This window comes from Panthera onca, chromosome E2 (assembly GCF_046562875.1).
Source record: "Panthera onca isolate mPanOnc1 chromosome E2, mPanOnc1 haplotype 2, whole genome shotgun sequence".
In the NCBI taxonomy this organism is placed as follows: Eukaryota; Metazoa; Chordata; class Mammalia; order Carnivora; family Felidae; genus Panthera; species Panthera onca.
The window spans coordinates 22,621,052-22,648,203 of NC_138353.1; the positions used below are offsets into that span (position 1 = coordinate 22,621,052).

At 42.7% G+C, this 27,152-nt stretch overlaps 1 protein-coding gene across 4 annotated transcripts in view; it reads right to left on the reverse strand.

The window, feature by feature from the left end:
- The window catches only part of URI1 (URI1 prefoldin like chaperone), a 124,895-nt gene extending 100,667 nt beyond the window's left edge, over positions 1 to 24,228 (reverse strand). The window contains exons 1-2 of one of the 4 annotated variants that reach the window (XM_060650863.3): positions 24,124 to 24,228; positions 7,110 to 7,266 (exon numbers count right to left, since the gene is read on the reverse strand). In XM_060650863.3, the coding sequence (XP_060506846.1) occupies positions 7,110 to 7,130 (21 nt within the window). In that variant the 5' untranslated portion in view covers positions 7,131 to 7,266; positions 24,124 to 24,228. Of the gene's footprint in view, positions 1 to 6,544; positions 7,004 to 7,109; positions 7,270 to 24,123 lie in introns of those variants that run through there. The other 3 variants (XM_060650862.3, XM_060650864.2, XM_060650861.3) reach the window with 3 other exon arrangements.
- Positions 24,229 to 27,152: the final 2,924 nt, after the last annotated feature.

Consider the following 27,152-nt stretch of genomic DNA (forward strand, 5'->3'; position numbering starts at 1 on the left):
ATACTGTTTCATAATGTTTATTAATAACTATCAAAAGACTAAAACCAAAGTTGTCTTTTGGCTGAGGTCACAATAGGGCTATGCACTGGCAATGTGGAGCCCGCTTGGGATTCTCTCCTCCACTCCCTCTGCCTCTCCCCCACAAACTCTCTCAAAATAAATAAAGAGCTTTGAAAAAAAATAAAATAAAAATAAAGGATTGTTAAAACCGAGAATTTCTGGGGCACCTGGGTGGCTCAGTTGGTTAAGCATCTGACTTTGATTTCAGCTCAGGTCATGATCTCATGGTTCGTGAGATCGAGCCCCACTTGGGGCTCTATGCTGACAGCACAGAGCCTACTTGGGATTCTCTCACCCTGTCTCTGCCCCTCCCCTGCTGGAGCGTGCAAGCGCTCTCTCTCAAAAAATAAATAAATAAACATTTTTTTAACATTGAGAATTTCTAGCACTGGGTGTTGTATGTAAGCGATGAACCACGGGAATCTACCCCCAAACCAAGAGCACGCTGTACACACTGTATGTGAGCCAATTTGACAATAAATTGTATTAAAATAAATAAATAAAGTTGAGAATTTCTTCTCTTCATCAAAGGACACCAGTATAAAGTATTAGTCAAGCACAGACTAGAGAAGAAATTTACAAAACTTTCCTAAAAAGCACTCATATCAAAAGTACATAAAGAACCGCTATGAATCAATTAAAATATGGCACACATCCCAACTGAAAATGGACAAGAGATAGCAGGTATTTTACCAAAAATAAACAGAAAAGCATGTAGCCAAAAAATATTTGAAAAAGTGATCAACGGTTAGCAAATATGAATGGCTAGCAAATATGAAAAAGACAAACAGTACCAAGTGGTGATGAGGATGTGCAACAGCTGGAACTTTCACCTGCTGCTGACAAGGAATGTAAATTGGTATCACCACTTTAGAAAACAAGTATTATAAGTAGAACTGAAGACCAATACCCCACTAGAAAGTTCAGGGCAAAAACTGTACAAACAACCGAAATCGTTGACCTGAAAAATTAAGAGAGTCCATGAAGATTCTAATATCAAATTTGTAACATCTTTCACAACGCCTAGCACACAAAGAATTTATTTTATATTATATATAATACAACCCCACAATCCCATTATCGCACCCTTTCTTCACACATGAGAAACAGATGCTTATAATTTAAGATCAGTACGATTCTCAAAATGCATTCCAATGGCTTCTCATCTCACAAAAATAAAAACCAAAATCCTTACAACTCACCTGGACTCATTCTGAGCTGACTGTCCCTGACTAGAAACTCCTCTCCAAAATACCCTCCCTGGGGCGCCTGGGTGGCGCAGTCGGTTAAGCGTCCGACTTCAGCCAGGTCACGATCTCGCGGTCTGTGAGTTCAAGCCCCGCGTCAGGCTCTGGGCTGATGGCTCGGAGCCTGGAGCCTGTTTCCGATTCTGTGTCTCCCTCTCTCTCTGCCCCTCCCCCGTTCATGCTCTGTCTCTCTCTGTCCCAAAAATAAATAAAAAACGTTGAAAAAAAAAAAATTTAAAAAATAAAAAAAATAAAAAAAAAAAAAACAAAAAAAAAAACAAAATACCCTCCCTTACCAAAACTTTCTTCTTCTATCTAGCCTTACCTATCACAAACCATCTGACATTTTAAATGGGCCTCTTCCATGCCTAGAATGTAATCTCCATGAAAGCAAGGACATTATTTGTGTTTCTTACTGTGTCCTCAGCAGAAGATGGCATATAGTAGGTACTTGTCTCCCATGTGGAGGATATATGCCTGGCATGTAGAAGTGCTCAGTATTTGTTGAAAAAATATATGCTTGGATTCTGGGCGTGGAGAGAACAGCTGTTGTATGAGGTACATGACTGACAGTTTCTTAAACTATATGCAGTTGTTTATCATAAGAAATACGAAAACCCTCCATTAAGTTAAATTAGTTGTTCCACTTTATGAAGAATTTGAGATATTTAGTGTTAATGCATTTAATAACCCAGGTTTTATATCAGGAAAGAATAAATTATTCCAAACTCCAATTGACAATTATATGAGCCACTCAGCAGTAATTATAGCAAAATAATAAATATTATTCTCATCAATTTTCCAAAGTTACTATTATCCAGCAAATAAACCTATGAAAATAATACTATATACCACTTTTTTCACATTACAATAAAATCTCAGGAATTATGCTAATAAAAGATAATAAGATCTGGAAATATAAAATGCAGATATTGTGGAAATATCACCTTAGCAAAGAAACCAAAATTTCAACATAATGCAATTCTAAGACAGAACAAGATTTAAGAAGATCTGAGTATGAGGAAAGTTCCCTACAAAAACAGCCCACTACAGTCCTGAATCAGAACTTTTATGGCATAGGTCAGTCTAGAGAAGCTCCTAAGTAGCTCACATTTTTCCACCAAATATTTTACTAACATTGGTAAAAAAAAAAAAAAAAAAAAAAAAGAAAGAAAGAAAGAAAGAAAAGAAAAAGAAGAAGAAAAAAAAAAGATGAGCGAAGTTCTTTCTTGTCCCTGTAATCTTTTGACAGAGAATTAAGACTAAAACCTCCAAGGAAAAATGAAAAAAGGAAATCAACTGGGAATAGATGTTGAATAAATTATATCTATCAACTCTGAAATAACCAAGAAATAACCATATGAACCGGTGTTCAAACAAGCCAAGAGTTACTTTTCAGGCCCAGAAAAGTATTCAGCAGTTAAAGATACAACATCCTAGTTTTCATTGCAATTAAAGTAAGTTTTATCAACAGCCTTTATTCAAAGCGCTAAAATCTCAACCAATTTCATTCACTTTTAGCTAAAATAAGAAATGAAATTGTTTTTAAAACATTTAATGGTGTTTCCCTATATAAACTGTGAATACTTACATATAAACATAACTATAACCACACTATTCATACTGCTCTATAATCTTTAATGCCTGCATAAAAGCTCATCATACGTATCATGATTTATTTAATCAATCCCCTAATGTTGGATTTTTAGTTTTTTCATTATTATAAACAAAGCTGCAGGGGACCTTTCTGTATGCATCTTTTTTGGCTAAATCAAAGTTTTAACAGGTTTTAACTTTAAAAAAATGTTTTTGGGGGGCCTGGCCGGCTCAGTCAGCTAAGCGTCCAACTTCGGCTCAGGTCATGATCTCAGTTTGTGGGTTCCAACCCTTCATCAGGCTCTGTGCCAACAGTTCGGAGCCTGGATCATGCTTTGGATTCTGTGTCTCCCTCTCTTTGCACCCCCCCACCCCCGAGCCCTGCTTGCATTCTGTTTCTCTCTCCCAAAAATAAATAAAAAGATTTTTTTTTAATTTTTAAATGTTTTTGAAAGTGTTTCAGCATTGATGCTATAAATGAAAACATGTTCAAATATTTGATCCTGTCCATTTATTACAGATGTTGTCATTTACTGGGGCTCATTTACGCATCCCCCACCTTTGTTTTTTTTCCTTAGTCACTAATTTTGTCGTTGTTACTCAGTGTTCCAAAGTATAAATGAGGGGAAAACAGAGAGAGAGTTACACTTCTCAGCTGAATTTAAAAATAACTTGGGGGCAGCTGAGTGGCTCAATCAGTTAAAAACGACCAACTTCTGCTCAGGTCATGATCTCAGGGTTCATGGGTTCAAAGCCCCACATTGGGCTCTGTGCTGACAGCTCAGTCTGGAGCCTGCTTCGGATTCTGTGAGTCCGTCACTCTCTGCCCCTTCCCCACTCGTGCTCGCTTGCTCTCTCAAAAATTAACATTAAAAAAAATTTTTTAATTAAAAAAAAAAAAAAACCCGACGAGCAACATTTAAGCCATATTACCTAACAGTCTTCTCAACCAAGGCTCCCAGTGAAAATAAGGCCCTAAGCCTAAAGTATCCTTGTATGTAATGAATTAATTTCTCTCCTCTGCATCTAGAGCCTACTAGCTAGGTACCAAAAAAAAAAAAAAAAAAATCAAGTCATTTTCTTCAGATGTTAATTCTCTGTCACACTGGGAAAACCACTGCAAAAACCCAAGTCCTAAAGCACATTTAACTGGATTTATATTAAAAAAAAAAAAAAAAAAAAAAAAAAAGGGGCGCCTGGGTGGCTCAGCCGGTTGAGCGCCGACTTCGGCTCAGGTCACGATCTCGCGGTCCCTGAGTTCGAGCCCCGCATCGGGCCCCTGTGCTGACAGCTCAGAGCCCGGAGCCTGTTTCAATTCTGTGTCTCCCTCTCTCTGACCCTCCCCCATTCATGCTCTGTCTCTCTCTGTCTCAAAAATAAATAAACGATAAAAAAAAAAAAAAAGTACTAAGTGCCACACAAATATAAAGCTACAATGACATTCTTCCCTTTTTCATTCCAAGAATGTCAAAACACTTCTATTTTACTAAGTTAACTGGGTTGGTCTTAAAGCCTAAATAAAGTCCCTCACAAAATAACTGAATATTTACTATATACAGTTTTCCTATACTAAACTATAATTGAAGTATAGCTATCTAACTAGGATATTTTGTGGCATTATGGGTCTACTGTTCACTGAAGCAAGTCCTGTAAAATACTGTGTAGTCTATTTACAGAAGGGCTTTATCAACTGGGAATTTTACACACGCATTACACACATGCACATGCTTACTTTAACTGCCAAAACATTAACATAATACAGAAAAGTAATTTGGTAACATAGTCAATGTCTACTGAAAATAGTTATTTAGATTCCTACAGGCCTGTAACTGAAAAGACAGTTTTCAAATATAACTAGATACTATACCAGAAAGCTGTTCAGAGCACCCCAAAATGTATCCTTTGTATTTCAGCCACACTAACATTAGAATAAAACTAAGGATCTCTCTTTACAATGACAAATGGAAGGAAACATATCAAGTGAGCATTATGCATGTGTTATACTATGAAAGAGACAAGAGTAATTTCTCTATAGACCAGACTAAAGGCAATGGGAACACCATCTTCTGAGGGTCTGTTTCAAATTTCCTAAAAAAACAAAAAATGGAAATAATTTTGCCAAAAATGAACAAATTAATTTCAAGAAGGGCTGTCTTTTCTTCTTTTTCTCTTCAAAAAGGAAAAATTATGATCTATTAACGTCTTATAATTTAAGTAACACAATACTTGTTGGATTTAAAAAAAAAAAAAAAAGCCAAGTTTAAAACCCAGCAGTTGTACATGACATTAGAAGAAAATGGCCCTATGGGGCTCCTGGGTGGCTCAGTCAGTTGAGCGTCCGACTTCAGCCCAGGTCATGATCTCATGGTCTGTGAGTTGGGCTCTGTGCCTTGTTGGGTGTTGGGCTCCCTGTTGGGCTCTGTGCTAACAGCTCAGAGCCTGGAGCCTGCTTCAGATTCTGTGTCTCCCTCTCTCTCTGCCCCTCCCCCAATCGTGCTCTGTCTCTCTCTCTCTCTCAAAAATAAATAAAAATGTTAAAAAAAACACACACACAAAAAAAGAAGAAAATGGCCCTCAGAAAAGGAAATTCAATGTATAAAATAATTTAGAACTAGAACAAAGTAGGAAAGATCCCCACAGTTCATCCTAACAGGTGGTTTCCAAGCAAACCAGGATTTTTTTTAGGTTCTGTGAAAAGCCCCTCATCTAGATGAACTGAGTATATTTGTATACCTATGCAAGTAGTTACTTTCATACAGCAATGTTCAATAGAAAAAGTTAGGGATTCCCACTGTTTACACTTTTGAAACAACTTCCTAACCCTTTTAGCCATGATACTCTCAAGAAGACATAAGACATTTTAAGTAAATATTGCTTTTCAAAGTAAGAATTTCAAACTTTCTGGAGACACTGACAACCTGAAATGCTACAAAATCCAAAGGAAAAAATACTGAAATTAAACAACACCGTATTTCTTAAATCGGGCATACTTCTTCATATACAATCCCACTAGGAAATGCCAAATTTTCTTCCCTACACTGGCAGATTAAAACTTATTATACGATTAAAGTTAAAATTTAAAAAAATTGCGTTCCACTTTGACCAACACTGAACCAAGTTGTTCATCACTGCGTGCAACCTGATAAGGAGCAACAATGTGTATATATTTTAGCAACGATTTTTAAGAAGATAATAAGGTGAGCCCTCCATTGACCGCGTACCCCAAACCAAAAAATTCCCACGCACTGCTGTCTGTATTAGGTCTAAAAACTCACTTTGATACGCAACTTAAAGGGATAGTCACCTCCCTCTTTCCCATCCCTTCCCTCCCCTTGAAGGTCAAAGGGCTCCAGACAAAAGACAACAAAAGCACGTGACAAAAGTTTCTCCCAACACTTTCTCTCTCCAAGCCTGGAGGCTGTGCTCCTCCCCGGTACCGGGTCAGGATCGAGCTGGACCCGGGACCAGAGGGCTGCGGCCCACAGCGGGAAGGAGGGGGCCGCCGGGGCGAGCGGGGGAAGCGGACCCCGAGGAGGGCCCCAGCCCCAGACTGGGGGGGCCGGGCGCCGAGGATGTGCCGGGGAGCGGGCGCCTCCCGAGACCACCGCCGGAAGCGCGGGGCCCGGAGCGCGGCCTGTTACCTTTTCCTGCTCCTCTCGGAGCCGCGCCACCTCCGGGGCGCGCAGCGGCGCCGCGGCCGAGGACGAGGCCGAGGCCGAGGCGTGGGACCCGGGGTCGGCCGGGGCCTCCATGGTGGAGGCGCCGGGACCTCAGCGGGGCGAACAAGTCCTAAACAAATGTTTATGGAGGCGGCGTGGCCGGCGGCTGCCCAGCACCCGCGTGCTCGCCCTCATGCACTGCGTGCCCCTCGCTGAGGAGGCCGCGCCTGTCTTCTCCGCTGCCGCGGCGGCCGCTGCTCGCGTCCCGGCTGCCCGCGGCCGCATTTCACACGCGCATGCCGCCCGCCGCCGCCGCCGCCGCGGGCTCGAAGCAGCAGGCGGGCCGGTGAGAGCCGGAGGCGCCTGTCCGGTGGCCGGGCCGAGACAGGCGTCCTGTGGCGGCCGCGCCTCCTCCGCGCCTCCCCCGTAGGCTCCGCCCCTCGCTCCGCCCCGCGCGGCACGCCGGGAAGCGCGCGCGGAGCCCCCCCTGGCCCCGCCCCCTAGTGGGTCACGTGGTGCAGGAGTGACGCGGCTGAGGCGGGCTTACCCCGCGAGGTTTGCGCTGCATTGTAGCCTCTGGAAGCTTTCATTCTATCCGGGATCCACGCTGAGTGAGTGCTCCTGGAGGTGAGCCTTGTGTCCCCTTCGTCTTCCAGTCGCTTAGCGCTGCATCTGGCGGTGGAAGCTTAATTCAAGAACCAAAGCTGCTGTGTAAGAACATAATTTAATTTTAGCAAGTTCAACTCTTTCCTGTGCCTGTTTAATGAATTAAAATATGCAATTATGTTTTGCGTGTGTATTAATTACTGTGCTTATATTAATATAGTGCTATGTTTGGACTACTTAAGAGATTTTTTCAAGGATAACTTAGCCCACACTTTTTCTCTTATTTCAGAACTATGCTCTGTTTCTCCTACAGCCTCTGGACACAGTAGGCACCCAATTAATGCTTCCTAGCCGGAACTGGCCATGCCCTAAGCACCACCTCTGCTCCAGTTCTTAACAGTAGCGATGGATCCTGTTTGTTTAGCGTTGTACAGATGGGAGTAGGCTGAGGGGTACCTGCCGTTTACACCTTTGTATGCCTTCTTGCAGTTTCTCTTCCCTTTCTCTTGGCCAGCTCTCCAGTCCAGATACACCCTTTTTCCATTTGCTTCAAAGAAAGACGCAAGGAAAACTTGGGCAAATGGTATATGTTAATTCCTCTTTTCCTCACTGCATATTCAACGTCAACACCTCTGAAAGAGGCAGAATCGGAATGTTTCTCATACCACCTCCTCTATCTCCACCATCATCTCTCTATCCTCACCTACCTCAGTAGCTTCTTCTCTGGCCTCCCTGCTTCCACTCTTGCCCCTGTAATGGACTTTGTCAGCTGCCCTTTGTCTATCTCCCCTCCTTCACATGGTCTACCCTAGCCCACATAGTTCCTGTGCCTTTGGGAAGCTGACCCACCCCAGCTCCAGTCTAAAGGCATGATGCATTTTCCCTGTAAATAGTTGATTCCAGAAAAGGCATGTGATACTTCACAAACAGATTTCCTGAAGGCTTCTGAAAAAGTTCTCCCTCATTCTTTGGAAGTGTTTCCATAAAAAAAAAAAAAAAAAAAAAAAAAAAAAAATCTATCCATCCCTTGGTGGGGAAGTACAGGGCATATGGCCCTGTGTATTTCAGCTCTAGTAAAACCACCCGGACACCTCTTAGCCTCACAGTGAAGTTGAGTCTGTGGTCAGCAGAGCCAAGAGACAGAACTTGAGTTCTTGACTATATCACAGCACTGGATTCAGGGCTGAATCAGCCAGCTCTGAAGTCTACACTACCTCTGCACTTCTGGTTAAAGAGACCAGTAAATTTTCTGACGGATTAAGGCAGTTTGCATCATATTTTATGTCACCAGCAGCCAAAGATTCTGATTCATATACCCCCAATCTATTTTCAGCTCAGCAGCCTGAAGGAGCTTTTAAAAATAACCAGATCTATCACTCTCTCTGCTTGAGCCCTCCATGAATTCTCACTGCAACTAGAATAAAATCCAGATGTCCTACTAGAATTCTGTATTATATCTGACCCACCTTTCTAACTGCCTTGCAAGCCCCCTTGCCACTCATACCAACCATAATGGTTTCGCTCTTCTCCTGCCTTGGGGTCTTGGCACTGGCTGATCTTGCTGCCTGCAATACTTCTGCTGGATTGTTGCATGGTCTACTCCTTTGCATCACTCAGGCCTCGATTCAAATAAAAAAGCTTCCCTGATATCCTGTCTGTAGAAGACCCTCCCCTCTCCTCCAAGCATCCTCCAGCACCTCACTTTTTAAATTTTCTTCATAGCACTTATCCCTTTTTAGGATTACCAATTTTATCTGCTTCTATACTAGTTACCATCTCTTCACAGTAGAACACCAGCTCCATGAAAACAGGGACTTGGTTGACATTCCATGAACATTTGCTGCTTCCTTCACTCAGTCCTAAGAGCTCTCAGAAGTAACAGCAGAAGAACTTGAACTGTAAAACCCAGACAGACCCAAGCTATGGTCCCAACTCTGCCACTTGCCTGCTGACAAGTCTTAGGCAAGACCCTTAACCTGCTGAGTTTCATTCTCCTGTACAACAAGTCTTAGAGCTATACCTGCCTCAGGGTTGGCTTGAAGAATGATGGTGACACAAGTATAAAAGCTGACAGTGGAAACTTCCTCTATCCATCTAAAATCCTTCAAATTATAATCACTCATCCAGGTGAACATCAACCACCCCAAAACACCTTCAATAAAACAAAGTTAAATTTCAGCAAAAATTATTGACCCCCTTCCATGTACCAGGCCCTCCCTTGTGCATGAGAAGCAGGAGGTGATCAAGGCAGGGACCAGAACTGTCTGTGGATCTTGGAGTCAACGGAGGGCCAAAGACCTTAGATGAGGTTCTTTTAATTCTATAGGAGGTTCATCCTTTACCCCAAGGTCAAAAAATCATCCCTTCCATGAAGTTCCCCTGGTACTTCATCTGCTTATCCTTAGGGTTGTCACTGATCACTCGAATCCTTGTTGTATATGGTTTTTCTGTACACTTCAGCCTCCCCTCCAAAGAAAGGGATGAAATCATCTTTAAGTCTGAAAAATACATAGCACCAAGCATGGCAGTTGCTACAGTTGTTGCCATCTCTCAGATGCCAGTAATAGAAACTCAAAGTGAGTTATGGAAAAAAACAAAAATTTAAAAGGAGGGATTCAGAAGGGCATGAAGCAAAATGGTGGAGTGAAGGCCCTAGGGATCAGTCCCTTCATCAAAACAACCGTCAGAGCAGTCACTGGGTGGCTCGGTCGGTTGAGTTTCCAACTCATGGTTTCACCTCAGTCTTGATCTCATGGTTCGTGAGTTCAAGCCCCAAGAGGGGCTCAGCGATGGCGCTGACATCTCAGGGCCTCCTTAGGATCCTCTCTCTTCCTCTCTTTATGCTCCTCCCCTTCTCTCTCTCCCTCTCTCTTTCTCTCAAAATAAATAAATAACCCTAAAAACCAAACAAACAAAAACAACTGTCAGTTGGAAACGGAACACTCACAGAGTCAACAATATTGAAACTCTGGAACTTGAACTTTAAAAAACCAGGAGAGTGCATGATAAAGGAAAAGGTCACCAACTGTTGGTAGGGGTGGGGAGGGGTGAGAACCAGCTGCCATGCCCCATTCCTCAGCCCGCACGCCACCATGCAGCTGTGGGATTAGCGGCCACCATTCCTGGAGTGGTTGGCTGATGCCAGTGTGAGCAGTAAGGTCCTTGTCCTCCAGAACATTTCGGTCAGTCTACCAGCTCCCTGAGAGACAGGTGGAGACTGGCCTTCTAGAACTGTAGCAATTTCCCCTGACAGCATCTATTGGAAGATTTAAAGGGACAGACTTTTTTTTTTTTTTTTTTTTTTTTTTTTAAGAAAATCTTCAAGTCACTGGCTGGCTGTAGAGATAACAGAATAAAAACTTCAATGACCACACGTTCCAAGGAATACACTTTGAAAAATAGTTTGGAAAAATCACTAAAGAGATGACAGCAAACTTCAACAAGCAAAAATCAGCAATCCCTGAGGAGCAGGAAAATCAGATTTCCAGAGTTCACATACTAATACTCAAAATGTCCAGTCCTCAACAAACAATACAAAACATACCAAAAAACAAGTATGTAAAGCCAATTCGCAGAAAAAAAATAATAATAATTAGAAACCATCCCTAAGGAAGCCCAGACATTGGAAATATTAGTCAAAGACATTAAATCAACTATCTTAAATATGCTTAATAAGCTGAAGGAAATCATAGACAAAGAACTAAAGGAAACCACACAAAAAAATTTATGAACAAATAGGGAATGGCAAAAAAGAGATCAAAATTATGAAAAGGAACAAAATAGAAACCCTAGAGCTGAAAAATACAATAAATAAAAAATAAAATAATAAATTCACTACAGGAGCCAAAAGGATTTGAGCTGGCAGAAGAAATATCAAAAAACTTTGAATATAAGGCACTCAAAATTATTCAGTCAGGTAAAGAAAGAAAAAAAAAAAGGAGATATGAACCGAGCCTATGAGCCTGGGGGACACTACTGAGAATACCAACAGTATGCACAAGAGGAGTTCCAGGAGGAGACAGAAAGGGACAAAAAATTTTTGAAAAAATAATGGCTGAAAACTTCCTAAATTTGATGAAAGATTTGAATACATACATCCAAGAGGCCTAAGGAACTTCAAGCAAGATAAACTCAAAGAGATGTGTAGAACTGAGACACGTTATGGGGCGCCTGGGTGGCTCAGTCGGTTAAGCGGCCGACTTCGGCTCAGGTCATGATCTCGCAGTCGTGAGTTCGAGCCCCGCATCGGGCTCTGTGCTGACAGCTCAGAGCCTGGAGCCTGTTTCAGATTCTGTGTCTCCCTCTCCCTGTCCCTCCCCGGTTCATGCTCTGTCTCTCTCTGTCTCAAAAATAAACATTAAAAAAAAAAAAAAGAACTGAGACACATTATAATCCAATTGTCAAAACACACAAAAAAAGACAATCTTAGAAGCAACAAGTGACAAGTAACTTGTCACATACAAGGAATACTCAGCAAGATTAACAGCTGATTTCTAATCAGAAATCACGTAGGCCATGGCACATGGGTGGCTCAGTTGGTTGGGATCAGGTCATGATCCCAGACTCATGGGACTGAGCTCTGCATCAGGCTCTACACTGAGCATGGAGCTTGCTTAAGATTGTCTCTCTCTCCCTCTGTCCCTCTCCCTGCTCATAGTCTCGCTCTTTACTAAAACAAAAAAATAAAAACAAAAAAAGCACCTCCTGTTTTAAAAAAGAAAAAAGAAATCATGGAGGCCAAAGGGCATATTCAGTTCCAAAAGGAAAAAACAACCTCTCAACAAAGAATTCTTTCTTAGATGAACTATCAAGAATGAAGGAGAAATTAAAACATTTCCAGATAAATAAAAACTGAAGGAGTTCATTACTAGTAGACTTGCTTCACAAGAATTGCTAAAGTGAATCTATTGGACTGAAATGAGAGAACACCAGACAAGAACTCAAAGTCATATGAGAAATAGAGAACACTGATAAAAGTAGTGACTAAGAAAAAAAATTTTTTTGATAAAAATTAAAAAAAGTAGTGACTACGCAGGTAAATATAAAAACCAGTATTACCGCAGGTTTGGTTCGTAATTCCTCTATTTTCAACTACAATTTAAAAGGCAAATGTATAAAACAGTAATTATAAATCTATGCTAAGGGGCACACGATGTATAGGAATGTGATCTGGGACAATAACAATATAAAGGGAGAAGGACAAAACTGTATAGGAGCACAGTGTTTGTATACTATTGAAACTAAATTGGTGTTATTCAAACTAGGATGTTATAAGTTCAAAATGTTAATTATATTTCACAAGGGAACTACTACTACAATAACTGAAATATATACATACAAGGAAAAAAGGGAATCAAAGCGATACACTATAAAATAATCTAATAAATAAAAAATGTAGGAATTGAACAAAAAAAAGCACACACACAAAAATGGCAGAACTAAGTCCTTCTTTACCAACAATTTCTTTAAATGTAAATGGATTAAACGGTCCAATTAAAACAAAGATTGGTAGAATGGATTTTTTAAATGATTGATCTACATGCTATTTACAGGAAATTCACTTTAGATTGAAAGACACAAAAGAATTGAAAGTAAAAGAATGGTGATACGGGCTGAACTGTCACCCCTTCAAATTCACACATAGAGGTCCTAACCCCTAGTACCTCAGAATGTGACTATGTCTGCAGACAGGGCTTTGAAAGGTGAATATGTTAAAATGAATACATTAAAAGGGCCATCTGAGTGGGCCCTAATCCAATCTGGCTGGTGTCCTTATAAGAAGGGGATATTTAGAAGAGAGCTTGGTGGCTCAGTCGGTTAAGCATCTGACTTTAGCTCAAATCATGACCTTCTGGTTGGTGAGTTACAGACAGGTGTCAGCTCTGCGCTGACAGTGTGGAACCTGCTTCAGATTCTCTGTCTCTCTCTCTCTCTTTCTGCCCCTCCCCTCCCTCTCAAAACTAAACATTAAAAAAATAGCAGGGAATATGTAGAGACACAAGCGACACGTGCACACACAGGGATGACCATGTGAAAGGGCAGCAAGAGGCCAGCCGTTTGCTAGCCCAAGAGAGGGGCCTCAGTGTTAACCAACCTAGTCACACCTTGATCTTGGACTTATATCCTCCAGAACTATGAAAAAATAAATGTCTGCTGTTTAAGTCACCAAGCCTATGGTATTTTGTTATGGTGGCCCTAGCAAACTAATATATCAATAACCTAACTGTATACACTGAGGAACTAGAAAGAAAAGCAAGCAACCCAAAGCTAGCATAAGGAAGAAATAACAAAGATTACATGAGGGAGAAACAGAGAATAAAAAACAACAGAGGAAATTAATGAAACCAAAATTTATTCTCAGATAAATATCGATGAAATTGACAAAACTTTACTAGATTAAGAAAAAGAGAGACTCACATTTTCAAAACCAGAAATTAAAATAGGATATTACTAGCTATTTTACAGAAATACTATGAACAATTATATGCAACAAATTGGATAAGTCTACATGAAATGGGAAAATTCCTAGAAAAATACAAACAAAACTAACTCAAGGAAAAATAGAAAATTATAAAAAGGCTATTAACAAGTAAGGAGAATGAATCATTAATCCTACCAACAAAGAAAAATACAGAACAAATGGTTTCAAAGGTGAATTCTACAAAACATTTAAAAAATAGTCATCAATTCTGCTTAAACTTTTCCAAAACATTGAAGAAGGAATGCATTCTATGAGGTCACTAAGACACTGGAAGAAAGAAAACTATAAGGGTGCCTGGGTGGTTCAGTGGGTTAAGTGTTCTACTCTTGGTTTCAGTTCAGGTCATGATCTGGGGATAGAGCCCCATCATCTGTGGGATAGAGCCCCATGTCAGGCTCTCCTGGGATTCTCTCTTTCCTCTCTCTCTGCACCCCCTCGTCACTCTCTCTCTCTCTCTCTCTCTCAAAATAAATAAATATTGGGGGAAAAAAGGAAAACAATAGGCTAAAGTCCTTATGAATATAAATGCAAAAATCCTCAACAAAATATGAACACACAAGTTCAACAGCATATTATAAAGATTATATACTATGACTATGCAGAATTTATCCCAGGAATACAAAGTTGTTTCACCATATGAAAATCAACCAATGTAATATACCACATTAATCGAACAAAGGAAAACAAAACACATGATAATCCAAATTGATGCAGAAATAGCCCTTGATAAAACCCAACACCTTTTCATGACTAAAAAAACCAATAAACTAGTAATAGAAAGAAACCTCAGCATTATAAAGGCCATATATGAAAAACGCATAGGTAACATACTCAAGGGTAAAAGCCAAAGTTTTTCCTCTAAGATCAGGAACAAGAAAGAGATGTTTGCTTTTACCACTTCTATTTAACATAGTATTGGAAGTTCTAGCCAAAGCAATTAAGCAAGATAAAGAAATAAAAGGAAGCCAAATTGGAAGAGAACAAAAAAATTATTTCTTTCAGTAGATGATATGATTTTATATATAGAAAACCATAAAGAATCTACACACAAAAAATAGCTTAGAGCAACAAAGTCAACAAAGTCACTGGATACAAAATCAACACACGAACATCAGTTACATTTCTATACACTAGCAATGAACAATCTGAAAGGGAAATTTTTAAAAATCTCACTTGTACTAGCATAAAAAATATTTAGTAATGAATTAAACTAAGGAGGCATAAAAAATTGTGCACTAAAAACTACAAGACATTCTTGCAATAAATTAAAGAAAACACAAATAAATGGAAAGATATTTACGTTCATGGGTTGGAAGACTTAATAATGCTAAGAGGAGAACTGTTATGGATGGAATGTTTCCCCAAAATTCATATGTTGAAGCTCTAACCTTCAATATACTATATTTGGAGATAGGTCCTTTGTGGAAGTAATTAAGGTTAAGTGACATAATAAAAATAAGTCCTGTGGGGTGCCTGGGTGGCTCAGTTGGTTAAGCGCCTGACTTTGGCTCAGGTCATGATCTCATGGTTTGTGGGTTTGAGCCCCATGTTGGGCTCTGTGCTGACAGCTCAGAGCCAGAAGCCTGCTTTGAATTCTGTGTCTCCCTCTCTTCCCCTCCCCTGCTTGCACTCTGTCTCTCTCTCTCAAAAATAAATAAACATTAAAAAATTTAAAAAATAAAAATAATAAGGCCTGATCCAATAGGATCAGTGTCCTTATAAGAAGAGACACCAGAAAACTCATTCTCTCCACACACACACTAAGGAAAGGCCAAGTGAGGACACAGTGAAAAGCTGTCATCTATAAGTTAGGAAAAAATCTTTTACCAGAAACTGAACTTGCTTGATCATTACCTTGATCATGGACTTCTAACTTCCCAAACTATGAGAAAATAAATTCCTATTGCTTAAACCACCCATTTTGTGGTATTTTGTGATAGCAGCCCAAGCAGATTAATAAACAGTGCTCCTAAAAGCAGTCTATAGATTTGAAGAAATCCCTATCGAATCCCAGTGTCATATTTTGCAGAAGTACAAAAACCCATCCTAAAATTTATGTGGAATTACAAGGGACCCTCAATAGTTGAAACAATCTTGAGGAAGATCAAAGTTGGAAAAGTCTCACACTTCCTGATTTCAAAACTTACTTCAAATCTATGTTAATCAAAACACTGTTACTAGCGTAAGGATAAACACATTGACTAATGGAATTGAATGAATAGCCCCAAAATGAACCCTCCCATATATGGTGAATTGATTTTTGACAAGAGTTCCAAGATCATTCAATAGGTAAAGAACAGTCACATCAACAAATAGTACTAAGGACACTGGATATCCACATGCAATGCGATGACATTGATCCCTTACCTTATACCATATACAAAAATTAACTCAAAATCAATCAGGCCTAAACAAAAGACCTAAAACTTTAAAACTCTTAGAAGAAGTCATAAGGGAAAATCTTCATGATTTTGGAATTGGCAATTTCTTAAATATGACACTAAAAGCACAGGCAGCAAAAGAAAAATATAAGTATATTTGACTTCATTAAAACTTATTAAAAACTTTTATGCATCAAATGACACTTTCAAGAGAATGGAAATATAACACAAGGAAGAAATATTTACAAATCATGTGTCTTATGAGGGTTTAATATGAAGAATATCTAACTCTATATTTATCTATCTCTATTTCTATATTTATATATATTTATTATATATATTTATATTTATATATAGATACATAGAAAGATATATCTCTTACAACTCGACCACAACAACAAAAAAGAAAACAATTCAAAAATGAGGAAAGGACTTGAAAAGACAATTCTCGAAAAAAGATGTACAAATGTCCAATAGACACGTGAAAAGTTGCTCAATGACCCTAACCATTAGGGAATGCAAGTCTAAACCACAATGAGATACTGTTTCATGGCCTCTAGGACGAATATGAAGAAGAAGGAGGACGACGTGGATGAGGAGAGGGAGGGAGGGAGGGAAAGAAGAAAGGAAGGAAAGAGGAAATAACAAGTGTTGGCAAGCATGTAGAGAAATTGGAACACTCTTTCATTGCTGGTGGGAATGTAAAATGCTATAGCTGCCGTGGGAAAGTTTGGCAATTTCTCAAAAAGATCGTATGAACAAATAGTTTCACTCCTCGACATATACCCCAAAGAACCAAAAACAAATAAACAAATACATCTGTGTTCATAGCAGCATTACTCACAGCAGCCAAAAAGTGAAAAAAATCCAAGTTTCCCTCAACAGATAAGTGGATAAACAAAATGTGGTGTGTGTATATATTTTGTGCGTATATATATGCATATGAACGTTACTCAGTCATCATAAAGAGGAATTAAGTTCTGATCCATGCTACAACATTGATGAGCCTTGAAAGCATAAAGTAATATAAAATTAATATGAAATTATGAAAACCCAAGTGAAATAAACCAGATGCAAAGGTAAAAATATTGTATTATTCCACTTATATGAAGTACCTAAAGCAGGTCGATTGATGGAGACATAAATTAGATTAGAAGTCACCAAGACCTGGTTGGGGGATGGGAGAGGGGGGCCATTGCCTAATGGTTACAGAATTTTTCTGTTGGGAGTAATAAAAGTTCTAGAACGAGTGGTGACACAACATTGGTTAAATGTTACACAACATTGCGAATGTACCCAATGCCACTGAATTGTATAAAGATGGCTAAAATAATATATTTTATGTTATATTTTCCCACTGAAAGAAAAAAAAAACAACGGGCTTTGTTTCCTCATGTAACTGAAAAGTTCAGTTACAGAAAGTTAGTTTCAGATAAGGCTACACCCAGGAGCATCACGGATAGGTCTTTCTCCTCTTCTTTGTGCTTTCTTCTGCATCAGCTTTCCTCTGAAGTTTCCTTACACGTGGAGGCTCCCAACATTCCTAATCGTCATTGTACTTATTGAGCAATCTCAGGAGGAAGAAGGTACCTCTTTCCTCCTAAATTGGCTGGCTTAATTGCCCACGCCTAGAGCCCAAGAGGAAGGAATGGACCAACTCCATTCTAAACATAACGAGTATGGGTAGGAGAAGGTGTCTCCCCAGAGAACATCTGAAAACATAGGAGAGGAAGCTATACAGGCAAAGCCTCAAATGCCCACTGCAAGCTCCAGCCCTTCAACAAGAGCTGCTGGCCCCCAGGAGCCTGGATATTCCTCACCTTTTCAAAAAAAATTTTTTTTAACCTACTTTTTCCCTGATGTAGAAGTTAGCCGACCCTCAAGTGATAATACCAGAAGAAGAAAGATGAGAGTCCTAAATGACCCATTTAGTGGATGATCAAATGCCTATGTCAATTAGAATTTATTAAGCTGCAAATCTGTTGCAAACTGCCTTCATTTAAAAGACAATTTATTGGCTCTCAACTCTGAAAAGTTCAGGAGTGGTTCAGCTTTCAGCTGGGCTTGATTAAGAGTCCTAAACAACAACAACGGAGCTTGCTTTCTCTTCTCAGGGCCCTGCCTTTTACTGCATCTACATCATTCTCAGGTGTCTGGGAGCTCCAGAGTCCCAACTTCTAGGGTCAGGCGGGGACCTCTGCCTGCTCTGAGTAAGAAAGAGAAGCATCAGTCTCCCAGTTTTCCCAGCAAAAGCCTCAGGGCATCTCATTCTCTCTGAACTAGGTCACATGCCCGGTCCTGAACCAATCATGGGGCTGAAAAACAGCAAAAGCTGGACTGACGCCCAGCCCCACATGCCCCCAAAACTCAGGCACCGGTACCAAAAGAGGAGGGAGGGATGCTGGGTGACCAAAAATCAAGCAAATGTCTGTGACACCTTGTGTACTCACAGGAGTTTGGTAAAGATGGTTAGTTGGGTCATTTAGTTGGCAAATTGGGACTTTAGGCTTGATGGCTGTGCACCCCCCTTCCACTGCCTACCTCAGGCCCTGAGGTTTCTCTGAGCCTTTCTGACTCAGAAGGGTACCAGTATGAGGGGAGAGAGAAGCTACGATGGGACTGGGGAGATTTGTGGTCCTATTTAATTCTATCATTTTACCAGCAAAGGACAGGGTGGGGTGAGCCTGTTGGTCAAGGTCTCTGCCTTAACCATAGCCAGAGCCCCTTCTCCAAGAATCTGCTTCTTTCATACTTGCTGAGTGACGCCCACCCCTGTGTTAGACCTGGTTTTCTGAGAAGCAGATGCCCGAACAAGACCAACATGTACAAAATTTATAAGAGAAACACCTGTGAGGGAAAATGGGGAGGGGGGCCACTAAGTTGTAAGAACTTTGGCCCATAGTGTAGGTCTCGAGGCCAAGTGAAGGAAGAAAGGAAATTTGGGGAGAAGCATCTAAGATTGCAATGCAGTTCTAAGGAAAGTTCAACAAGGCTGGTTTGAGGAGCCTTCATGCTGAAGATGGCCATCAAAGGAGTCCTCTGCCTCCCAGGAACAGGCCTGACTTAGTATACCCACCATGCCCAGTGATAAGATGGGAAGCATGACCTTTGCAGTGGCTTTCAAGCATATCAGCTGGGCTTTGGTCATTAAATTCCTCTGGTCAAAGACCTGGCTGCCACACTCCACTGCCCAGTTTCTGTGGGGTAGATGTCTCAACTGACTGTACTGCTTGGCTTTCTCTGTCAGACTGGAATCCTGAAGCCTGAGACCAGAGATTATACACTTAGAGATCTGCAGGGGACAGACCCTCTTACATAATTGAGCAAAGGGGGCTGGAGGGGCTGGCAGACTAGAGATCCAGTTCACCCAAGGGACCTACTGCTACTTAGCTCCAGCCGACTCATGGGATTCAGGCCCAGGAGAAACCAGATTTCTGGACTTCTTTGTGAAATCACCCAATGTGAAAATATCAGCAACTAATTCAACTTTAAGAAATAAAACAAAACTGTGTGCTAGCCAAAAACACAGCTCTCAGTTGTTTGTGAGAGGCCCATGTTGAGGGTAAGCTAGAGTGCTGGGGCCAGAGGTGCTGAGACAGGCCTGCAGAGAGTGGAGAGTGATACAAAGGCACGGAAGGCTTCGGGGATGCTGGGCCATGAGGCTGAAAGCAGGTCCCCCAAGAGGATCAGCTGCTCTTGACTCAGCCCAGTACCACTCTGGGGACAGCAGGTGACCTGCTGGCCTGCAGCAATCTGAGAAGACCCTGGTTCCTTTCAACCTTCTTACGTGCATTTAAGTAGGTCTCTCATAGCGAAAAACACTCACATACCTGAATTCAAAGCTATGCTATTATATATTGTGCTGTATATTGTGTATGGTAGTATATTGTGCTGTAAAGCTACAGGAATCCCAACAATGTGATAATAGCAAAGAGATAGACACACATCAATGGGGCAAATAGAGAGCCCGGAAATAGTCAAGTACAAATATAAGCAACTGAGTTTTTACAAAGGTGCAAAGGCAGTTCAGTGGAGAAAGAATAGTTTCTCTAATAAATGATGCTAGAACAATTAGATGTTTATTTGCAAAAAAAAAAAAGCTCTATTCATACCTCATATTTTGCACAAAATTAACTCATAATAGATCACAGACTTAAATGCAAAATACAAACCTATAAAACTTCTAGAAGGAAACATAAGAAAAAAAATCCGTGTGACCTTGATTTTGGCAATGAAAAAATTGGTGGATTGTACTTTATCAAAGTTAAAAACATTTGCAAAATATACTGTTAAGAGATTGAGAAAAAAACAAACTACAGACTGGGAGAAAATATTTGCAAACAATATGTCTGAAAAATGACTTGTATCTAGAGTATATAAAGAATTCTTAAAACTCAACAATAAGAAAACAGCCCAATTTAAAAATGGGCAAAAGATCTGGACATTTCACCAAAGATATACAGATGGCAAATAAGCATATAAAAAGATGCTCAACATAATTTGTCAATGGGGAAATGCAAATTAAAATAACAACGAGACACTACTATATACCTGTTAGAATGGCTACCATCCAAACAAGAGACAACACCAACTGCTGGCTAAGCTATGGAGCAAAGGAACTCTCTCTTATTGCTGGTGAGAATGTAAAATGGTGCAGCCCCTCTGGAAGACAGTTTGGTACTTTTGCACAAAATTAAACATAGACTTACCATACAACCCAGCAATCGTATTCCCAGACATCCCCCAGCAGATCTAAAAATCTACCTTGACATAAAAACCTGCATGCAAGTGTTGATACATTTGCCAACATGCGTGGGTTTGGTTAGACAATATCATGCAAATCAAGGACAGCCTGTTTTGGGCTTATTACTTCCTGTTTTGGGGCCTCACTTTCCTCTAACAAGGGAAGTGACCTGAGGATTCCTGAGGTGTATCCTACCCTGCTGTTGAGGGACTCAGGAATCTACAGATGTCCCCAGGTGAAGCCCAAATATCACCTTGACCCAGCTTCACGCTTCCGGTTGCCAGATTTCACAAATAAAAGTACAGAACACTCAGTAAAATTTGAATTTCAGATAACAATACATAATTTTCTAGTGTGGCCATGTACCATTTGGAACACACGTGTACTAAAAACAAATTCACTGTTTACCTGAAATTCAACTCTAACTGGGCCTCCTGTACTTTATCTGGCAATCCTATTAACACACCCAGCCTTGGGAGCCTCCCTGCTGCATAAGAGGATTCACTTTCATGTGCCCAAAGAGGGAAATGGGAGTTGGGGGGTGTGGGGGGGACAAGAACCAAAAGGACAAAAGGAAGCTGGGTGAGGGGGAGGGGGTGAAATGGGAAGCCATCTCCTGAAGCTAACCCTTGCTCAAGCCTTAGGTTTGGTCTACAGTAATGGTTCTCAACCTTGGCTGAACACTGGGAGCCCCAAAGAATATTAATGCTTGGATCTGGCCTGGGCGTTGGGAATTTTTTAAGCTCCCCTGCTGATTCTGCCCGACGATCAAGGGAGCCATTTTCTTGCTGCCAACAAACCACCCAAACGTAGTGGCATAAGGCACAGTTCTGGAGGGAGGCAGGGTCAGCTGGGCAGCTCTCAGGACGTCAGCGGAGTGGCCAGCTGGAATGCCTGCCTGGGGCCCCGGCTTCCTTACAGCATGGTGGCCAGCTTCCGAAGGGGAGCCAGGTGGGAGTTTTACTGCCTTATCTCGTCCAGCTCCAGAAGTCACTGAGCATCACTTCAGCCTCATCCGCTTCATCACTAACAAGTCACTGAGGCCAGCGCACACGCTAGAGATGGGCAATTAGACTCCATCTCTTGATGGGACAAATGTCAAAGAACTTGTGGTCGCTTGTTATATCCCCCAAACGTACCATTTGAAAAAGCGGTCTCTGGGATTCATTCCCTATTCTACACTCTCCCAGGCCCAGCTGCCATCACTGCTCACTTAGCAAAGTCTGGTGGCCTTTTCAGGGTCATCTTCTTACCTCCCATTTCCCACCCCATCTACCCCACCCCTTGCAACTGGAGTCTCAAGCTCACAACCCTCACAACCGTTCATGGCAACCCATACTCGGCAGGCCTGGGAGGCCCCACACAGGCCAGCCTTTGTGTCTCTTGTCCTCTCCACCTCCTCAAGCTCTGAGGCAGAGCCAGTCTTACCCACCAGCCCATGCTCTCCCCAGCCATGCATTGCTCACCTCCCAAATCACAGGCATGCATCCCCTTTGCCAGGAACAGCCCCACCCTCACCGTTTGCTCCCTCCCTCAGGACATTTTTCAGACCCTCTTCTAGGAAATCTTCTCTGAGCACCCAAGAGTGGGTTAAACACAGCACCCTAGATTTCCCTTAACTACATGCAGATCCTTTCACAAATTTTCTCTTAACCTGATACTGAAGTGCAACGTTCCTGCGGAAAAATGCATAAATCCTATGCATAGCTTGATGAATTTTCATGAAGTCAGCATACCTGCGTAACCAGTTCCCAGATCAAGAAAATAGAACATTTCTAGAACCACAGAGGGTGAATTTCCTGCATCCCACTTTGGGAACCGGAGGGCCCGACCCTCCCACCTCCACCCCTGGGACATCCAGGGATTGGCCCTTGACCAGCTCTGCTAAGCACACTCTGTCCTAGGCACTGAGATTGTGTGAGCCAGGCTGGGGCCCTGTCTTCAGAGTCACGGCCACACCTGCCTGCCCTTAGTCTCCTGTCCTCCCACAGACCTCCCCTTCCTCTTGCTCGGAGAGACAGAAAGCACCCATAGTTCTTGCAGCTATAAGCCCCCGTCCTTGAAGGAAGAAATGCTTTGGTTAATAATTTTTCATGTGTGTAAGTCCTGTCTTTGCTTTCCACTTGGATTGTAAATTCCTTTGGACAAGGAGGATTTCTTCCCTTTCTCATGAATCCAGCACTTGGCACATAGCAGGGACTCGAGCAAGGCTGGGCATGGTTTAATGGCAAGAGGTGGCTCTCTGGAACCAGAGGACCCTGGGGCAAGTCTCAGGCCCTGCACTCGCAGTGGGACTTGGGTGGTCCTGTGGCATCTTTAGTTTGAGCTCTGCATCTATGAAGTGGCCTGAGGCTTATACTGATCACCAGCCCTGCAGTCCTCAAGGCCTCTGTGAGACTCGGATGGGTTAAGGGTATAAAAGTCCTGAAGAAACACTGGCTTTCCCATACTCCACTCATGGCAGCCACACCGTCCCCATCAGACCAGCTTCTGCCCCCAAAGACCCACAAGTAGATAGGTGACAAGCAGAAGTCAGGGCCAGCTTCATGGAGCATGTGATGGTCCCACAGGCACTCCGAAGGGCCCTCGACCGGACTTATGCTCCATTGTCACCATCTTCAAATTCTTAATTTTTGAACAAGGGGTCCTGCATTTTCATTTTGCAGTGAGTCCCACAAGTTATATAGGCAGCTCTGATGAAAATACCATATGAACTGACATGACACTGGATGGGAGAAGGGAGACCCAGGGGCACATACTGTGTAAGTCCGTTTGGATGAAGTTTAAACATAGGTAACACTCATCTAAAGGGTTAGCAGGGCTGAGTGGGGAGGGAGCGGGATGGGGGACAGTGAACAGAAGGAATGCCACTCCAGCGTGGCTCACACAGACACAAGCCTGGCCAGCAGCCACTGCTGCCTCTGCCCGAGAGAGCAAGCATGGGAGCATCCAGCCGCCCCATCAGTGCCTGCGTCACTAACTCACTGTTCCAGGACAAAGTCCGGTTGTCCCAGGACTGGGAGAGGGAGGCCTTGGCCCCTCTGGTTCCCACAGTGAGAGGGAGGATATTCGCCAGGAGGAAATCAATGTCATTGGGACCAGGGAGTGGACGCTTGGTGGCTATAATATGGCAAAAATGTGCTACAACACACACATTTCTTTACAGAGCCGGTACGTGGAACAATAGCAAGAAGCTCCCAACCTGGCAAGTGACTTTGCCTCTGCTTGTGGAGAAACGAGCAGAGTCATGACAGAACACCCAAACGGCTGCGCAAGCGTGGCCAAAATAAAGCGCTCACGTGGAGCCCCAGCAGAGGAGAAGCCATAACACAAGTCAGCTTCAACTCACCCAACGCACAGGCTGAACCCCCTCAGGGGCGTGACGTCCTGGGCAGAAAGACCATGTTAACATCAGGAGGGTGATTTTCAAGGAGCCAGGCAGAGAGCTGGAGGGTCGCCCAGAAAGAATACCCACCTGTGACACAGAGAGGGCTCTAGAATTTGGCAGACATGAGGATTCCGGTTCTGTGTCCCGGGCAGGGACATGTCACCAGGCCTCCCCCAGCATCCCCAGGACACAACACATCCCTAGGCTCTCGTCCTGCCTCAGCTCCAGTCCCCGCTGACATGACTGTCTGCTGAGAAGTGCGTGGCGAGGGACCACGGTGTTTGTGGAGCAGAGCTAGCCGCCTCTGTTCCTTGGGCTGAGCAAAAAGGACTCCATTTGCCCTCACTGCCCCCTCTTCCCACTGCTAGGCAGGGTTATACTGGCCCAGCTATGGGGCATGTTTGTGAAGATGTGGAAATGCTTGATTCCCTCATGGAAGAGTTTCCTGCTCTGGGTGGAGCACAGCCACTGAACAGAGTGGAGCTAGGTGCTCCCACATATGCAGTTAGCCCTGCAAAGTTACTTGGCAGAGGACGTGGATATAGAGAATGGTAAAGGATGCAGCCGTGAATGCAGTCTCCCGCCTGAGGGTGAGTGGACCCCGATAGCAGAGACCAGGAAAGAAAGTTTGATCTAAGGTGGGTTGCACGGGCTGGCCCTGGGGCCATGCACTGAGGAGCTGGGAGGAGGGCCATTCTTTGGGGGCATTCCCAGCAGGAAACAGAGACCAGAGAGGCAAGAAGCCACCCAGCTGGCTGGCTGAAAGTGGCCCGAAGCTAGAAAGGAGTAAGCATAGACCCAAACGCCTTCTCCTCGTGCCCGGTTAGGGCTTGTGACAGGGAGCCTAGGCTTATAAAGGACAACAGAGCAATTTTTCCAAAAATCCAGAGCAATTTTAGATGTATCTGTCTTTACTTAAAACCATGTTTCCTGAATTTAATTCACATTCCAATGTCATCATTTTTTCTGCCATATCCATTTGCCACCTGTACTAATATTTACTTGATATTTTTATCTAACTCAGCTCATATTTTTAATGTAAAGATTTAATTTAGCAATAATATCCATGAAATCATGAGCTTATGCACTGGTTATGTATGTTTTTACCCAATCCCACAGTAAAAGCATATAACCTCTCAGATAAAAAATGTATTAAATTGTTGAAGAAAGAAAAGTCATATAGAATATATAGAGTAGGAATCCATTTATAGAAATCAGGAACAGCCCAAACTGAAGTAAGTAGATCCCCATCTGGCTGAGGTAATGTTCAGGAGCCATCCCCAAGAGACACAAGATTCAGGAGCGCGTTCACCAAGATGGGGATTGGAAGAGAGGTGGGGACAAGCCATTGTGTTCTCTCTCAAGCACGATGGTGGCTACACAGTTCTTCATACCCTTCATATCTATTAGAAGTGACGATTTCATGGGGCGCTTGGGTGGCTCAGTCGGTTAAACATCCGACTTCGGCTCAGGTCATGATCTCACGGCTCGTGGGTTCAAGCCCCACGTCGGGCTCTGTGCTGACAGCTCGGAGCCTGGAGCCTGCTTCCGATTCTGTGTCTCGCTCTCTCTCTGCCCCTCCCCTGTTCGTGCTGTCTCTCTCTCTCTGTCTCTTAGAAATGAATAAACATTAAAAAAAATAATAAAAAAAAAGAAGTGGCGACTTTAGATATTCAGTATTTAGGAAGAAGGAGCAAAAAGAAACATTACTGCTGCAATGGTAGTCGTTAAGCAAAAGGCGAAACAAAATGACAAAAACTGCCTTCCTGTGGAGCACATAAAATCATCTCTTTTTCACTGCGCGTGGAAAGGCCTGGTCTGAAGGGTAAGACCCACCTGTACGACACTCATCCACCTGCAAAGTGTCTCTTGGGACACCGCTGAGTTTTCTGCACTGAGGCTTCCCGTGCTGGACAGGGTGAACAGCAGGGACGAGGTACATGCCCCGAGGCAGCAGGGAACCCACACAGCATCAAGGTACGGGGGGAAAAGCTGTGCGCAGCCCTGGGAACCAGAGGGGTTTCCAGAGGAGGCCGGTTGTTTCCCAGCTCTGTTCTCCTCTCTAGAGGGAGCTGAGGTCCCCGGGGCCTCAAGCAAGTGTTGCAATTCCACACGAACACGCCTGTGGTCGCTAGCGCCCTGATTCCTAGGGTGGGGCGTATTTCTTTGCAGGGTCTTGCCCCCCACCCCCGCTTGGGCCTCTCCTGGCAGCAAGGCACTGAATAGAGCTGCCGTAGGGGGCTTGTCTTGAGAACCTCAGGCCTTTTATTGGTGGGGCTACAACATCTCCGGCCAGATCTTTTTAGCCCCCTTAGTAACCCATTCCTCAGCAAACGGTGAGTCCGAGAACGAATCAGGACCACAGATGTTAGTGTTTTGATGGCCTTTAGTTCTGAGGGGGCCCAGACATCACAATGGGGGCCCTTGTAACTGCCAGGGTTGCGGAGAAGGGAGCTCGCCCCAAAGGGTCCTTTCTTTTCCAGAGAAATGAGGCTATCCATGTATGCCAGGGTTTGGTATGTGTATGTGTGTGCTTGTGGATATGTTTCATCTGAACTGTTTTATCCAAAGCAGGTTAGGCTCTTTGAAGGCACAGAAGGCATACATTGATGTTGATATTTACCAAAGAATAAATGAATGAGTGGGAAGCATGTATTACCTTTAACTCCACAGGTGCCCATCTCCTACTCTAAGACCAGAGTGTTAGTGATACCCTGGAATCAGACAGACCTGGGATCTACCCCCTCGGTAGCTGTGGGACCTTGCGGAAGTTACTAAACCTTTCTGAGCCTCACTTTCCTGATATGGAAAATGGGGTGATAGCAATTACACCCATCTCAGGGAGTGGATGTGAGGATTCAATGAGGTGATGCATGTAAAGAGCTTAAGATACGACCTGGCACAGCAGAATCATTTGATTATTCAGTAGATGATGATGCTGAAGAAGATGTTGACAATAGTGTAAGTTGTTCCTGGTCCTTTGTCTCATC